Source organism: Armigeres subalbatus, chromosome 3 (assembly GCF_024139115.2).
Source record: "Armigeres subalbatus isolate Guangzhou_Male chromosome 3, GZ_Asu_2, whole genome shotgun sequence".
NCBI classification, from domain to species: Eukaryota; Metazoa; Arthropoda; class Insecta; order Diptera; family Culicidae; genus Armigeres; species Armigeres subalbatus.
In genome coordinates this window covers 414,384,024-414,401,223 of record NC_085141.1, presented here as the reverse complement: position 1 = coordinate 414,401,223, position 17,200 = coordinate 414,384,024, and the positions used below count along the sequence as shown (strand labels likewise).

Below are 17,200 nucleotides of genomic sequence, written 5' to 3'. Positions count from 1 at the left end.
AAACCTCGCAGCAAACGTGTGAGATTAAATATTTTACCCTGATGGTTGCGAAAAAATACCATGAAACACACACAAAGCGAGAGAACCACGATCCCGAATGGAACCCCAACCGCAGCAGTGCAGCAGCGCGCCAGATGGAATTAAATTATCCGGCCAGAAAGCCGCCCGCCCGCACTTGCTTGGTCACACCGGCTTCGAAGTGTCGTAATGGTTTTCACTTTTCCGCTTCCCTGCGCTGCTGACTGGCCGGATTCCTTCGGGCTGATGGGTCGTTTGATGGCTTATTGTTTAAGACCGCCTGGACATTGTTAGCACGGCCCGGACAGAAAGATGCTCGGTGGGAAACGTCTTCATTAAATCACCTGTCTCTCCAAAAAGCGAAGCATAAGTCCCACAGCAGCGGCGTATCGCACCATACAACGCACGCCTTGTGTCCTCCTGCCGAGCAACCGAACGGATCCGAAAGCTGAAAATCCCTCGGAAACAAATTTCAAAACCATTTCACATGATAATAAAATATGACAAAAGTGACAGGCTAATGCGACTCCTCATACACACCAAACTCCACCTCCACCGCCAATCGCCCTTCCATAGGAGATCATTTCTCGGACCACGATGCGACGACGCAGCTCCTCTGCGCTAGTGGTGCGGGTCTCGATGTTGTAATTTATGTAAATTACTGATAAATATTCTGTCCCTATGGCTTTCTTCGGTTTCAAAGCGAGTTTGCTGCGGGAAACAGTGTGTGAAAGATGGTGCAATGGATCCCGATGGGTTCTATCCTGTGTTGAACACGGGCCAACAGACTTACTCCGTTCAGATGTAAGTGATACAGTAATGCAGTTTTGGTCATCCTTTCAGCAGTTTCGTTTCGTATTTGTAAAGAGGCGACAATTTAAAGTTGGACAAATACTGGAGTAGGATGTCGATCACACTTACAATTGCAATACATAATTGATGTTTCAAAATACAAATAAATATTATTTCTAATTGCTTCCAAAGCATTGATCTTGTAAATAATTGAAAAATAATTCTTTATATGGAAAAAGAGTTAAGGTCAACAAATTCACTTAATAAGCATAGGAAGGCAATGCAAAAATGTGTTTTCCTTACGGTTCAATTAGTCACAACTGTGGATCAACAAACATTTTTCGAATAACACAAATATTAACGAAAATGTTTCCAACCAAAAATGTTAATTTGTGAATTTTTCAATTGAACGGTTTATAATGTGCTGCACTTTTCATTTCGATTTTACGATGAACAAATAAATTTCTGTAACCTTCTTGAAACTTTATTGAGGGCGTTTATTCCAAATGTAAAACTGGCATAAAATTATTCAAGATTATATGCAATTGTTTTCTATGATCTAGTATTTATTGACACAATCTTCATTTTCAACATTTCCTAACGATCATCATTTCGTCTATTCCATCGAAAACAGATAGGGATTTATATAAATTTGGCTTTTTATGTCTTCCTAATTCAAATTCTGAAAATGTAATCTGTACACTTGTCACACAAATCCCTAGCGGCAATTCAATTTCTTCGAAACCGCCGTCGCGGCTCAAGTCACATCTCAGGGATTAACTTTTCCGTCGATTCCTACACACTAACCGAACGATGCGACACGACAATTCATTCATTCCCGAGGTTGATGCGGGACACACCGGGACCGCGGGATGGAGTAAATTTGTTTATTGTTCAAATTCACCGCACCTTCTCGGGGACGTCTCTTGCTCTGACAATCGATACACGATGGTTGACCTTCAATCTGGCCTCCACCAATTCAGAAAACAAGTCATCACCGGTGGTGACAAACCGTCCGGGAAACCAACCGGTCCGCCTGCGCAGGCAACAACCGCCAACGTGCAGGGGCGTGACATAAATAAGCAATCGTTTAACTAATCCAATCACATTTGAACACATGTGTCAAAGGCATCCGTCGGAATACAAACTAATTTCATTAGCAATTTCAATCTCTCACTCGTTTTCGTTTGATAAGCTCGTTGGTGAGGGATAATGTTTTCATTTTCACCGACCGCGTTCGTCGAGTGCGAATGTAAAAAATGAATCGTAAAAAATGGAAGATGAAAGGGAAGAGAATTTGTGTTCGCGTTTTTCATTCTGAAGACACCCATAGAGCGCTAACTTGGAGTTGGTGGTTGGCAAACTTGTTTACCGTGTTACATTTTGGTGGAAGTTTCGGAATCTGCAATACTAATTGAGAGAATCCAATCCAATATTATTATAGTTTTGATTTATTTATTTTTATTCCTTTCTTTATCTGTAAGGCACTCTGGTGTTACTTAACCGCTGCTGTGCCGAGATCTACTGTGATATACTGTACACCAACAATGCCATTTCTCCCGAAATTAGTCACGCTAACGATGAACATATTGCCAAGCACTGAGGCAATTTATTCGAACCACCTCGTAACCGAGCTCCGAAACAGCGGTTAATGGTTTTCCAATTAAAATATTACCAGGAGTTGTTATATGCGAATCATTTGAATCTAATGGATGGGTATAAAGTGGACGTATGTTCCCTTCACCTGAAACAAAATGGTTGTGTACTCATCGCAAGTTAAATGATCATCTTTAAGTGTCCCCTTGATGTAAGTTTTAATTTGACTGTAGCTCCCTACAACTCACCAAAATTCGGTGCTTCTGGTAGAGTGGAATAAGTGATCAAGTTATTTCTCAAGACTGACAAAACTGAAGAATATGGGCAAAGGTGAACTGAGGTCGTAAAACTCATATTTATAGTTCATACAATTCACTTTGCTATGAAACGTTTCAATGTTGTACTTACATTAGAAACTAGCTCTAAATGAATACTTCTGGAAACCATATCTTTTTTTGTCGATCGATCGACAAGAAAACTGAGTAGAACAACAACGACAAGTGTCTTAATCTTCCTCAAACTCATATATTTTTTTAAATTTCGACAAAATTGATTTCAAGTCGAATAATTCGAATCACCAGCCTCAACGAAACCCGAATCTCTGGAATGGCCAGGTTAATCGCCAAAATCCGCAAATCTCAGTTTTCCGATGGTCTTTTCTGATGAAACGCTGTACGTATGCTACATATCATACGTTGCAGCTTTTAATGAACTAAACTCTGAAAATATTTCCAACTAATTTGATACATTTCTGAGGTGAAATTCTCAGTCTTCTCAACAATATTGTCGGCGTAGCACCAAGTTAGAATTCGGTAGTCGGGACTTCCGAACCGAACTTTCTTCCGAAGTTTTATTTGTCAAACTAATTGATTGTTTAGCTAATTAGTTGTTTAGCGCATCTTTAGGCGAATCCAGCGCACTACTTCCGAAGTTGGGAAAGTTGCCTGCATCTGGAGAAAAATCCAACTTCGGTATAAAAAGCGGTATAAATTTATTCCGGATAGACAATACTTGTCGCTCTGATCGACACAAACACTCCAAGGCTAACTACAGGTTGGAGGCAGGCAAGTCCGATTTGGCTATCAGACCAAAGAACAGCGTCATCAATCTTGCTAATCTAGTAATCTAGCAGCAAGAAGCTCTTTGCGAGGTGCGGTGTAGCATTTGCTGATTGTTGCGACTCCTGGACTGCCCTTCTACGCATAATTGTCCCATGTTAGTTTTTGTGGATTTTGACTTTTCACCATAGAGCAGTCTATTTTGATGTATACTTTTAGAAAACTCTAACAGATTTCGAACTTTGTTCAGAAAATCATTGACAACAACATCAAGTCTATTTGTCCCATTGCTTAATTTCTACGAATAATTGTCTCGCGGGGATTAAATTCTTCATTATGGCGAACTTTGTAAATTTTTGGTGCAACACACATTGAAATAGAATTTTCTGCTTAGATCTTCCAATCTTCCAATCCAATCGTAGTAGTCATTCACGAGGGGCCCTCCTTAGCCGTGCGGTAAGACGCGCGGCTACAAAGCAAGACCATGCTGAGGGTGGCTGGGTTCGATTCCCGGTGCCGGTCTAGGTAATTTTCGGATTGGAAATTGTCTCGACTTCCCTGGGCATAAAAGTATCATCGTTGTTAGCCTCATGATATACGAATGCAAAAATGGTAACCTGGCTTAGAAACCTCGCAGTTAATAACTGTGGAAGTGCTTAATGAACACTAAGCTGCGAGGCGGCTCTATCCCAGTGTGGGGATGTAATGCCAATAAGAAGAAGAAGAAGAAGTCATTCACGAGATCATGCACTGAGCGGGGCTGATATGCGTAGAAACCACAAAACAAGTGATCTATTTCTCGGCATGCACTGAGCGGGGCTTATATGCGTAGAAACCACAAAACAAGTGCTCTATTTCTCGGCATAACTGTCCCGCCAAACTTGTTACCGAATGAGGTAACAATATGGTCAACGATACTGATTCCATCCAAATAAAAAAAAAACCCATCCCATCCAAAAAAGTAACTAACACACCCCTGGACATTTTCCACAACCGGCGAAATAAAATCGGGCAACCCACATTTTTGGAGCGAAGAAGCGACAACCCGAGAACTGAACGAAAGGGGCAGCGAAGAAAGAGGGAAAAAAGGTTTAATCGAGGCAGATCAGTTTAATCAGTGGCAGAGAGTTGACGCGAGCGGTTGTAAACGTGTAAGTTCTCAATATTCAACCTCAGCTCCGTGGTGAAACGTGCTTGCGAACCCGTCGGACCACAACCAAGCCAATACCAAGTCTGCAAGTCCAACATCCGCTCCGGGAAACGGGTCAGCGAACCCGTCGGACGCCAATCAGCCACGTGTAAAGTGACACGACCAACATCTGCTCCGGGAAACGGGCCAGCGAACCCGTCGGACGCCGACCAAGCCAACGAACCCGTCGAAAGAACCCAGCCACGTAACGAGTCTACGAACCCATTGAACGCCTCCGGCTACCTACTAGGTGTCATCACGCCATCGCCGTCGCATGCATCCTGCCCCTTGTTCCGAGACAGCCAACTCTACAAACGCTTCCGGCGAACAACCAAGCGACGCCACGTGTTCACCGTCGGCTTTATCTTGGCCCTCCTTCTGGGCCAGCCAACCCATTCCATCGTTCCGGGCGTATGAACCCGTGGAACGCCACCCAAGGTATGTCACCAGCGCATCTCCTTAGTCGCATGAATACACCATCAGGTACCCAACGTCAGTAAACGGCCGCACCGAATTCTAATCCTTCCCAAAACTAACCCTATCAAATGAACCTACAATAAACAAAGTAAAATGTATTTAAAAAATCTACTATAATAACAAGAGATGCATTGAAATAACAAGAGGATCGAAGTATGCCGCGTTGGCGAATACACGTAACAGTTTTTGCTGCCGTTATTTTTTCGTTGGAAAATTCAGGCCGTGGAATTTAAAACGACTAAAATCAAACGACACCGGATCACGCTATGTTTAAAGGCAACCATTATGCAAAGTGTATGCACCTCGGATGTTGAGCCGTTAGGTCATAGTTTTGGACCACTAGTTTAAGGACCTGTGTCGATTAAAATATTTCATCGGGGAAATTTTGACTTTTTTACTATTTAAGGTAATATTTATGACCTAAAAACCTTTCCTGTTTTTTTTATAATTTTTTGAAACATGTTACATAAAATCCGACTGCTAAATTTTACCTGATGCTTTGAGGAACATTTTCATATAAAAACATATTTCATATGATGAAAATAGTAGAAGTTATATTCAATTTACTGCCAGTTTTAAATGTTCTTAAGGTTTATTATTAATAGATCTGGAGCCTTCCTTAGACTACGTTCAGACTGGTGATATAGCTACTTTATATAGATAATCTTGACATGAGACGTCATATGCATTATTTACAGTGAAATTTAGATTTGTGATCCTTGATGTCAAGCTTCTCTATATCAGGTTAAGTATATAGTTCGTAGTCTGGACTAACGTGCCAGTCGTGCGGCAAGATGCACTGCTAGACCATGCTAAAAGTGGTTGGGTTCGATTCCCGGCCTTGTCTACGAAATTTTCTCGCCATCCCTGGGCATAATGTATCATCGTAGCCTCATGATATAGGAATGCTAAAATGGTAACTTAGAAAAGAAACCTCGCAGTTAATAACTGTGGAAGTGCTAAATAAACACTGAGCTCCGACTTCCGAGGCAGCATATATCAGAGTAATTGATGTAATGCCAATAAGAAGAAATATTATTAAATTTAAGAACATAATATCACTTTTTAACATTTCAAATAAACAAAAAATTAAAACTACGAACTAGTTCAAAGTAGTATTTATGTTCTGTATTTCAAACTTAATTGAGCCTAAATTGACGTCTGCATTATGTGACCAGTGTCATATGCTACCACCGTGGATAACAGTTTATTTGCATACTGTTCTTGGTTATCTGGCATTTTGTAGTTTTGCTAGATAGTATACAAATTTCTGTGGATGGCCTCCGTTATTTGCTTCGTATACTTTGTAAAGCCTCCCTTTGATGCGCTCACAAAATTCAAGAATGCGGAATTTCAAAATAATTTTTCGGTGATTGGTAGCCCGGTTGCTATTCAACTGCCACAAAAGCTCGTATGGCGTCTGAATAGAAGTCCAACAATATTACACTGAAACAGCAATCAACTACCTGTGGTAGACTCTCCAATAACTTATAATAACCATTGCATTATTTTTCTTTCAAAACATCCCGTTTAACTAAAAGACTTCGGCAGTAACGCCCAGTGAAGCCAAGTTGAGCGTGATGAATTGCGTTGACACCACTGATGTCCAGACTTCAGAGTTGTCTTGATGGTTTTTTGCTACAGGGCCAACAATTTGGTATACCAATCCCACCAGCTAATGTAGCGCTGAAGGCTGGGTTTTGTCTAAAATTATGTCATAGTGCCCTTCTTCCAGAAGATGATTATGAACACAATTGAAATACAATCGCCTCTCCGCATCTCGATATTGAAGGGACCATCGAGATAGGGAGAGATCGAGGAATGGAAGGAAAATTGAAATGGGTACTAGATCCAAAAAACCTCGTTGCTATGAAAAACGACAACAAAACAAATGTCGTTTCCTGTTGTTGATGTGTTTGTTATTGGTCTAGTAGCCTAAAAATTTGAACATATCGACATAAGGAGAGTGAATCCTGAACAAAATATGATCACAACACATTGAGATAAAGGGATATCGAGATACAGAGGTTATCGAGATATACCCAAGTAACATTTTAAGCTTTATAACGCTCTTGAAGACCATAATTTACTCTACAAGAGTGTTATAAAACCAGTATAAAACCAAAATGATATTAGGGATAGAAAGCTCAAATGTGTGTAGATTGAAGGGACTGAGGAAACCATCGACATAAGGAGAGATATCGAGATGTAGAGAGTCGACTGTATAATCGAGCATTTTCTTTACCTGTTCAGGGTTAAATTCTGTTTCTATGGTAACAAGTGCTGGGTTGCTGTTTTTTTTTAATATACACGTATGAGATATGCAGTTACACAAGAATTCGCTTTCGAACAATGAAATATGTAATATGTAACTTCTGCTACTTTCATCATATGAATATTGATTTTATTTAAAAAAAATTCTCAATGCGTCAGTAAAAAAATGTGGTAACTGGATTTTTGAAAACTAGCTTCAAAAAAAAAAATAATAAGAATAGATTTTTAGATTAAAAATATCCCCTTAAATGGTAAAAAAAGTCAAATTTTCACCGATCAAATATTTCAATCGACACAGATCCTTAAACTAGAGGTAAAAAGCTATGATTTAACGGCTTAATATCCGAGGTGCATTTACTTTGCATAATAGTTGCCTTTAAACTTAGCGTGCGGATGTGAAAGTGTTTTTTTATGTGAGTGTGTGGCTTGTTCCCGCTTTTTGATACTATTGTAATAGAGCAATAAGAACAGAATAAAGAAGTATGACAGCAGCAGCACCTCCAGCTCGTCGGATGCCTTTGGGATGAGCTTTGAGATAATTCAAGTGATCATCAGAACAAGGACGAGAAGATCTCCCTGTGAGTAAAGTGCATACAAGTTCGAGAACGGATCTCGACTCCGCCAGCCGACTGAAAAACCAACTGTAGTAGCGGCGACTGCCAAAAAGGAATTTCAAGAAATCGAAAAATCGTGTTCATCCTGACGTCGACGTCGATCAAATGTCAAACCGGAACGGATATTTGGTGAGGCTATTCCGATTCAACAATCGTTGTTTTTCTTTTCAAACTAAAAAAGTTGTACTTGAAAGCTATACATTCACTGCAGTCGTAGAAACCTGTCATAAAACGTGTTAGTGCTATCCTATTTAAATCCGACGCTTGATTGCAGCTTTGTAGATGCGTGTTTCGACCTCAGCAGTAGGGCCGTCTTCGGTGTCACTGACACTAAGGACGGCCTTGCTGTTGGGGTCCAAATTAATATCAGTTGAGCTGCAACCGAGTGGTGGAGTTTAATTAATTGGATAGTCTGTGGAAGGGAAGAAAACATCCAAACTATTATGCTAATTCTCCAATAAGCGAAGCTGTTTTATCCCTATTTGCATAGTTGTTAATTTTTTGTTCTATAGGGGAAACTGGACACACATGATCCCCACTTTTTGTTTAGGATATTTCTCGATGTACCATGCATAGATTTGCACACTTCTTGATGGACTTGATAAAGAATTTAATAAGCTATTCAAAAACGTCATTGGAAGCAATTATTTGTTCATGAAAGTTACCAAAAATCAATTTTGCCGAAAGATAGAAATTTTGGCATTTTCAAAACTTGCGGGAGACTTGATCCGCATATAGGGGGAAATTGATCCCTTTATGAGCTGAACATGTTTAGGTTCTTCCAAGTCTAATGAAAGGTTGAATCGGTCTAACCTCAAGTCCTAATAATTCTTCATAGTCTGCCGTAATATCAGTCGTGTAAAAATTAAATATTGTTGGTATTAGGCAAGGCAAGTATTTTAGTTCTCGAATAGAGTAATAGTGACAGATAGAATGTGTGCTATAGCAACAAAATTGGCATGGTTATGATGATTTATCTGCAAACCATTCATTCCACTAAAAGACAGTGGTCATATCACGACAACCATGATGTTCCCAAGAGGATCTCTCTTTGTGATTGATACAGTTATGATACCAAAAATGGTTGATTGATACATGAATATATCTTTGTAGTTTTAATCTAATTCTTGCCCTCAGATGCATTCAATCTATTCTACAATCATTCTAAGTAGCTGAAACAGTGACACATTCTCACCCCTATTTGACCCATTGCTTCCCCCCACGACGGTACATCGTGATCGCCAGGCTACTGCCAATACCACAACCATGATCATACCAGGATGATGACTTAATACATCAATATGGTACTATCACGCATTATCATTTTTGTAGACCACAAGATGTTGAATGATCCTATTATTAAAAATTCCATAAGAAGATTTACAAATAAATGGTGATTGTAAGCAAACTTCTCCTAGTTCAAATGGAAAAAAAATAATACCAGATCGAACAATACTGATTTTAAGCCCTGTGATTTGTTGAGAATTTTAAAGCTTAATTTACACTCTTTTTCATTGAAAATAATGTTAAAATGTATTTAATAAAACTAATCAAAACTAAGTATGTTCAACTACACTTTGTTGTGGTTAATGAAATAAGGCTATTGAAAAATTCAAATTGTGCGTGTATTGTCTGATTAACAAAATTGAAGAGAAATAAAATTTATTTATACTTTTTAACTAGAAAAGAATTTTAACAGATCAATTAGTTACATACAATACAACAATATGCGACGGTATACAACAAACGCCTTAATATATGCAATATCAGGATCAAGTGTGTCCAAACGGTGGGGGATCAAGTGTGTCCATCTTGAGTATTTATTTTGTTTTGTTTTTTTATTCAATGGAAAATAAGCAATAGTTATTTGAATGAATTTATTCAATTCTACAATAATAAAACTTCGTCCAGTAAAAATTTGGTACGTTTTGGTTGGACATATTCAAAGTTATTAAACTTTTCTCCTTTGAAGAAAAAAAGGATTGAGAATGCTTAAATAATAAAACCTCTCTAAAACTCATATAGGGGAACGGTTCGCCACTTCATCTCATAGCTCCTATTTCCATCCCATCAAAAACAAAGCAATGGAAAGGAATTTAGTTTGTTTATTATTTTTGTGATTTTTTTCAGCAGTGAGCACGCATGTTGAGAAGCTACGAATTTGGTGCCGTATTTCTTTGTTTAGCGATGTGATTGATATATGTACAGTGAGATGGAGAACGGAACAGTTCCCCTACATTAAGTAACTAATATCAAATGTTACTCAGATTTAATAATCTATCTAATGGATTCGTTTGCACATATCACTGGTATAAAAATGTGATTAGTATTCGAGAAAACAGGGGGGGATCATGTGTCCCCGGGGATCATGTGTGTCCAGTTTCCCCTACTTTCAGCCCAAAGCGGGCTCACCTCTACATTAGTTGTTGAATGAACATTGCTATTGCATTCATCTTCATGGTATACCATGACTCTACAGAGTCAAATATTCTTCTTATCTATTATTTTACGTGTACGATGATACAAAGTGTCTGCGTGTAGACCACTTGGTGATGAAGAATTGCAGAATAAAGGTCCTAGTCGATTGTATGTGGGTCGGAATATCGATTTTCAAACAGGCCCATTCAATTAGTGACTATACATTGTATCTGCTTCCGGGAGTAATCTGATCCAGAAGTTTGATTTCCATCCATATTTAATTGTTTCTATGTAAAAATAAAGCACAAGAAAATGTTTGTGGGCATTATTATTTGTGAAATGTAGACATTTGGTGCATTCTTCAAACAAAATTTTGATTTCAGTTAATTGTTAATCGTATTAAAATCAATGCGTCTCTTAGTAATAAAACGTGATCAAGGTTTGTAAATTTTGTACTATACTTTTATTCTTTTTTATTTTACTTTGTTTTATCTCGTTTCAGAGAGCGAGTAATGGCGCTTTAGCCTAGGCATAAGAGCCAGGACATATGGGAGAAATACCTGTGTCCCATCCCTGGAAGTTAGATCAACAAGGAGTGACACTAATCTTATCCCAAAGTCACCTCTTTAAACACCCCTGCATGTGGAACGGTTGGTACGGCTGTCCCCGTTTCTTCTTTTCGTGAATTCAGAAATCTTCGTTGATCATGTTATTCATGACTGAATAATCTGATTGCCGGTGAGTTATGAATTATCTCCCAATTTCAAGCCTGCACGGTGGGCCTGGCCGTTTTAACATTTGTGTCAGATCTATGATATGCTGCAAATATTAATGCTGACAAGAAAATGCTCGGATACACAACCGACATTTCCAGGATGCTTTTCAATACTGGCTGTGCATGTGCTAAGACAAGACAAGACAAGATCTTAGCAATAATAACAATTGGTGACAAAAATCCCAATAGATCGAGTCATATTTGACTGGCCGGCAACTGCTCTTCATCTTATTTCGATGGCACATCAGAGGTCCTCAAAAACGTATATTTTCGCAAGGCATTATATTGTTTGCAGGCATGGCTTCTGAAGCGGATGCCAGAAGCCTTGAGTATGGTCTCCAGAATGGAATTCAAAGAATAGATTCAGTGCAGAAAAGTTCATAAGGTTTGTTTTGAGACACCTGGCTTGGAACGATCCTCAGAATCTACCTAGATATGAAGATCGGTGCAGACTGATTGAATTGAATCTCTTGAGAATTCGTCATGATGCTTCCAAGGCAACATTTATCTCGGATCTCCTCACCTTTCACATTGACTGTCCTGGCATACTCAGACTGCAGTACATCCACAGCAGAAGCCAGAATTCGTACTCAGACATGCCCACTAAGTCTAAAGCGAGTTCCTCATAAACCCAACCAAAATTGAACCCAGTTTGAACACGATTGTGCGCTCAAGTTCAAACACACGGGTTTGAACATGGAAGTTTAAGGATACTCCGCACCCCGAGTAGCACACATGTTGAAAACCATTTTCTATTAGTATTACTCATATACAACCCAATTCAGTCACATATAAGTTACTGCAACCAAATCAGTCTGAAACGTGCTGCTTGGGACGCAATCCAGATCGCGTTTTCAAGGGCGCACCACTAAATACTGAAGCAACATCGTACCATGCGTGAAATAATAAAATGGTCAACCCCAAGGGCTTTGTTGTTCTTCAGCCGGCCAATCTCCTCCTGGATTTCCTGGAGATCCGGAGCCGGTAGAATTATGTCATGCGCGCGTTCTCCCAGGTCCATCACCATACCGCCATCTTCGTCTGCCACATCGCCATTTAGGTGTTCTTCGTAGTGCTGCCGCCACCTTTGGATCACCTCACGCTCGTTCGTAAGAAGGTTCCCGTTTAAGTCCTTACACATATCAGGCTGTGGTACGTGGCCCTTACGTGAACGGTTTAACTTCTCATAGAACTTTCGTGTGTTATTAGCGCGGTACAGTTGCTCCGTTTCTTCACGGTCTCGATTTTCGTGCTGGCGCTTTTTCCTCCGGAAAATCGAGTTTTGTCTGTTCCGCGCCTGTTTATATCGTGCCTCGTTCGCCCTCGTGCGGTGGAGCAACCTCGCCCATGCTGCATTCTTCTCTTCCACTAACTGCTCACATTCGCCGTCATACCAGTCGTTTCTCTGATCCGGGGGCACTGTGCCAATTGCAGCGGTTGCGGTACTACCAATGGCGGATCGAATATCTCTCCAGCCATCTTCAAGAGACGCTGCGTCTAGCTGCTCTTCCGTTGGAAGTGCGCCTTCGAGTGCAATGTTGAACAATAAATTCGAAAGTGCATCACCCTGCTTCAATCCGTGTAAGGTCACAAACGAAGTTGACACTTCGTCTGCAATCCGAATACTTGATTTCGAGCCATCCAGCGTTGCACGTGTCAGTTCAATCAGTTTCGCCGGAAACCTTGCTCATTTTTCTTCACTGAATCGTACGCAGCTTTGAAATCAATGAACAGATGGTGACAACAGGTGAGTGTGCAAATTGTACTACCGGAATTTATCAAGGAGCATCCGCAGACCGTCGTTGATCGGCCCTCACGAAAACCTGCCTGGTATTCGTCGACGAAGGACTCCTCAAGCGGTCTCAGTCGGTTAAACAGGATACGTGACAGGATTTTGTACGCCGAGATCAGAAGGGTGATTTCTCTGTAACTGGTACACTCTAGTATGTGCCCTTTCTTATAGATCGGGCATATGAGGCCATCCAACCAGCCGGCAGGCAGTTCTACATCCTCCCATATGCTCTGGATAATGTGGTGGATTGATTGATGCAGCTGCTCACTTCTGTGTTTGAGAAGCTCGACCGAGATCTCGTCTTTCCCAGCAGCTTTACAGCTTTACAGCTTTTTCAGCTCGTTTAGTGCCTTCTTGACCTCGTCTAGCGTTGGTTCACTATGGCTGCCACCATAGTCTTGTCTGTCAGCAAATTTCCCTCTTGGTCATTGCACATGGCGGGCACTGGCGCAGTCTTATGCCGCGCGCCATTGACAGTTGCGTAAAACCTCCGCATATCGTTTCTATCCATATTCTCCTGCGCTTTAGCTATCACACTCTCTTCGTGTTGCATTTTTTCTGCGGTGGATTCGTTTCTCTTCTGCCCTTGCTACACTGTACCGTTCTTTGTAGGAACGGGTACGAGCCACTAGCATTCGACTCCTCCTAGATGCACACACGTGCATCATCGGTAACTGTAACCGGAATCAGTCACAATCAAGTTGCTGCAACCATTTTGGTTTGACTTGTGCCACTCGGATAGCAACATTCTTGTCGTCCGTCACTCGGTGGCACTCCTCATCAATCTATCCCTTTCGTTGGCGTTGCTATGCAGTGCCTAACACTTCCTGCGCTGTTGATGTAACAGCTTCGTGGATATTTTCCCACGATTTGTTGACGTTGCCAGATCCGGTGACATCTCCGCTCTTCCAGCTTCTGGTGGTACTGTTCAGCAACTCCTTCAACAAAGCGTTGGATATTGAAACGCATCGTTCTGTTGTTTCGTGAATTCGTGACGTGAATTCTGAGTCGATGTTCGGACCTGTGAATGACCTTACATCTTTAAGATTCAAGAAATGTCATCCGTTGACTAGCACGTGGTCTATCTGTGAGCAAGTGTCTCCACTCGTATGTCCCGATCACCATGAAGCCAACTCCTAGTTCTGCTCTGGCACCACCGCTATAGTAGATGTGGTACTTAAACGCAGTGTTCGCTATGGGATCCACCGCCCCAAATTCACGTTCTGTAGTTCTGGGTAACCGTATTTCCTGGATTGCTGCCACACTCACGCCGACCTTCTGCAGCTCACGAGCCAGGAGCCCAACACGTGCGGGTTTATTCAAAGTTCTCACGTTCCAAGATCAGATTTTCCAATCGTTGTCCTTTATTCGTTTCTGGGTCTGATGCCGTTGAATCAATCCGTTTGCTCTACTTTTGCCTTTCTTGGTAGCTGTAGAATCTTCGGTAGACTACCTCACCAGGGTTGCGCTACCTACATCGCATTGAAGGGGCTGCCTTCGTGAAAGTGAAACAACAAAGTGACATAGTGGTTGGTACGGCGATGGCTTGCAGCTCTGAACCTGATACTTGAACATGTACATTGCGCCTGTGTGTATCCGAGTTCAGGTTGCTATGTACATGTTTGAACATAGCAAGCAAGGCTTGAATGGGTGCAAAAACTTACGTGAACATCTCACACATGTTGCATCTTAAAAACTGGTTGTACACTTGTACGCGATTCTGGAAGTAGCTTTCCAAAATTTTGTGTAGGCCCAGCGGCAGTTTAAGTCTGTATAACGAGACCGGGGTCCTCCTTAGCCGTGCGGTAAGATGCGCGGCTACCAAGCAAGACCACGCTGAGGGTGGCTGGGTTCGATTCCCGGTGCCGGTCTAAGCAATTTTCGGATTGGAAATTGTCTCGACTTCCCTGGGCATAAAAGTGTCATCGTGTTAGCCTCATGATATACGAATGCAAAAATTCTAATTGCTAGGGATTTTAAATCCACTGGAAATCTGTCGCAGATTGGCTAGCTCCATTCTGAGGTTTAACAGCCTGAGTCCCTCTGATACATGATACCTCTCTGTTTAGCTCAACTGGTCACTTTCTCTGCACTATTGGGTGTAGGGGTTCCATTTTTCCCGGGAATCAACTTCCCGGGAAACGGGAAATAAAAAGTTAACTTCCCGGGATTTCCCGGGATCCCGGGGAATAAAACAATTATGCGAAACTCAAAATCATTACTTGAAATAATAACATAGGATAAAAATATACTCTCGACCTCAGGGGATTGATATTTGCTGCATTGTGCTTAAGGTGATTATATAATCAAGCCATGTGGTGAATTTTAAATAATAATTTTCGTACAATGCTAAAATTAAAGTCGATTGTATAGCGTAAGTAAGCAAACGATCTACGGATGTTTCATCCCCATGGGCGTTGTGGTTCTTTCAATTCGTGCCATTGAAAAATTACTAGAAAAAGCACGTGGTTTCCAAAATGGCCGATTTGTGGCTTTGTTGTATAATCACCTTAAATGGTTAAAGAGTTGTTGAAAAGTCTGAGAATTTTCTCTGTTTAGTTCGAAAAGCGTTACCTCTTTCTGCAAAACGTTCGCTATATCACGAGCATCAAATGACAAAGTTTCAGCATCTGCCCTCGTTCAAGAGTAGGATTTGCTGTGTCCAGATGAGCTCCGCTATGTGCTACATTCCCATAATGTTTGCATTCTTCCTTGATATGGAGGAGCCGTCTTGACAGGATTTGTTCTGTTATTACCATAAGGTTCCTAAAATCAATCATTCTGGTACTCGTCCATATATTTTCTTAATACAAACAATATTCTGGTCAAATTTGATTTATAATACGAACCTTGACACGACACACATTTCGCCTTCGAATTTGAGGTATTAAAGCAGAATTATGAAAATATTTTCAAAAATGAAATATTTTTTCGAAAGTGAAAAAATACTTTCGGACGAACGTTTTATGGTCGTACCTTACAAATCCTAACTGTCAATATTAAATAACTTTTTCTGTCAAACTTTGTTTGAAATTCCGAGCAGCACCAGAAACGCATAAAATTGCTTAAGTTTGGCATGTTTTTGTTATTAGACTGTTCTAATGACCTTATGGTAAAGACCTATCCAGACAGTCAATTCTCAATAGTTCATTATAATTAAAAAAAAAGACATAGGGCAACTGTACCAGTTTGGCCATGTTCCTAATTTGACCATTTTCTCGCATAACTCCGAAAATAAAGCAATTTCCGTGGGTTTTATTAGCGTGGGTTTTTGTAGCTGTGGAAACTGATCAATAGTTTTTGGAAAATATGCATTTTTCAGGGTTGGCCAAATTAGGCACTTCTTCTTCTTCTTATTGACATTACATCCCCACACTGGGACAGAGCCGCCTCGCAGCTTAGTGTTCATTAAGCACTTCCACAGTTATTAACTGCGAGGTTTCTAAGCCAAGTTACCATTTTTGCATTCGTATATCATGAGGCTAGCACGATGATACTTTTATGCCCAGGTAAGTCGAGACAATTTCCAATTGCCTAAACCAGCACCGGGAATCGAACCCAGCCACCCTCAGCATGGTCTTGCTTTGTAGCCGCGCGTCTTACCGCACGGCTAAGGAGGGCCCCATATCTAAACAAAAACCAGTGTTCGAAACATGAGTCTGTTTGAAACACGAGTCGGGGTTTGAATCAAAAAGTCCCTTGCCTAAATATCTGCGATCTGGAGAAAATTTGTCGCTGTGCACGAATAAATAACTTTGTTTTTGCTATTGAGAATTTCATCAAACACTAGATTTTTATTTCGACGTAACATCCACCGGTGATTGGGCCTACTAAATAAATAAACGGCTGATGGAAACTTATGCTTTGCTTTGCCTCCCTTCAACACGCATTACCGAACAATAAATACTAGCATCTACAGATAAAAAAACTTTACTTTTGATAATATGGGGTGTAATCTACTTTGAAAGCGAAATATGCTATTGAATAGAAGTTTCTTTATGGGAACAGTGAGAAGATGTTATTCAAAAATATAATTGATACTTCATCATCAAAATAAGAAATGGATTTTCAAATACTTTAATTTAACAATTTCCCGGGAAATTCGGGAAACTAGAGTGTGCATCCCGGGAATCGGGAATCCCGGGAAAATTGATTTCCCGGGAAATCGTATCCGGGAATGGAAGCCCTAATTGGGTG

At 40.7% G+C, this 17,200-nt stretch overlaps 2 protein-coding genes across 2 annotated transcripts in view; both read left to right on the top strand.

The window, feature by feature from the left end:
• Window positions 1-5,070, top strand: part of LOC134223085 (uncharacterized) — a 106,022-nt gene extending 100,952 nt beyond the window's left edge. The window contains exon 2 of the mRNA XM_062702220.1: window positions 4,641-5,070. Coding sequence (XP_062558204.1) covers window positions 4,641-5,070 — 430 coding nt within the window. The remainder of the gene's footprint in view (window positions 1-4,640) is intronic.
• LOC134227213 (toll-like receptor 6) overlaps window positions 1-17,200 on the top strand; it is a 290,118-nt gene that overhangs the window by 228,549 nt on the left and 44,369 nt on the right. The gene's annotated exons all lie outside the window — the stretch shown is intronic.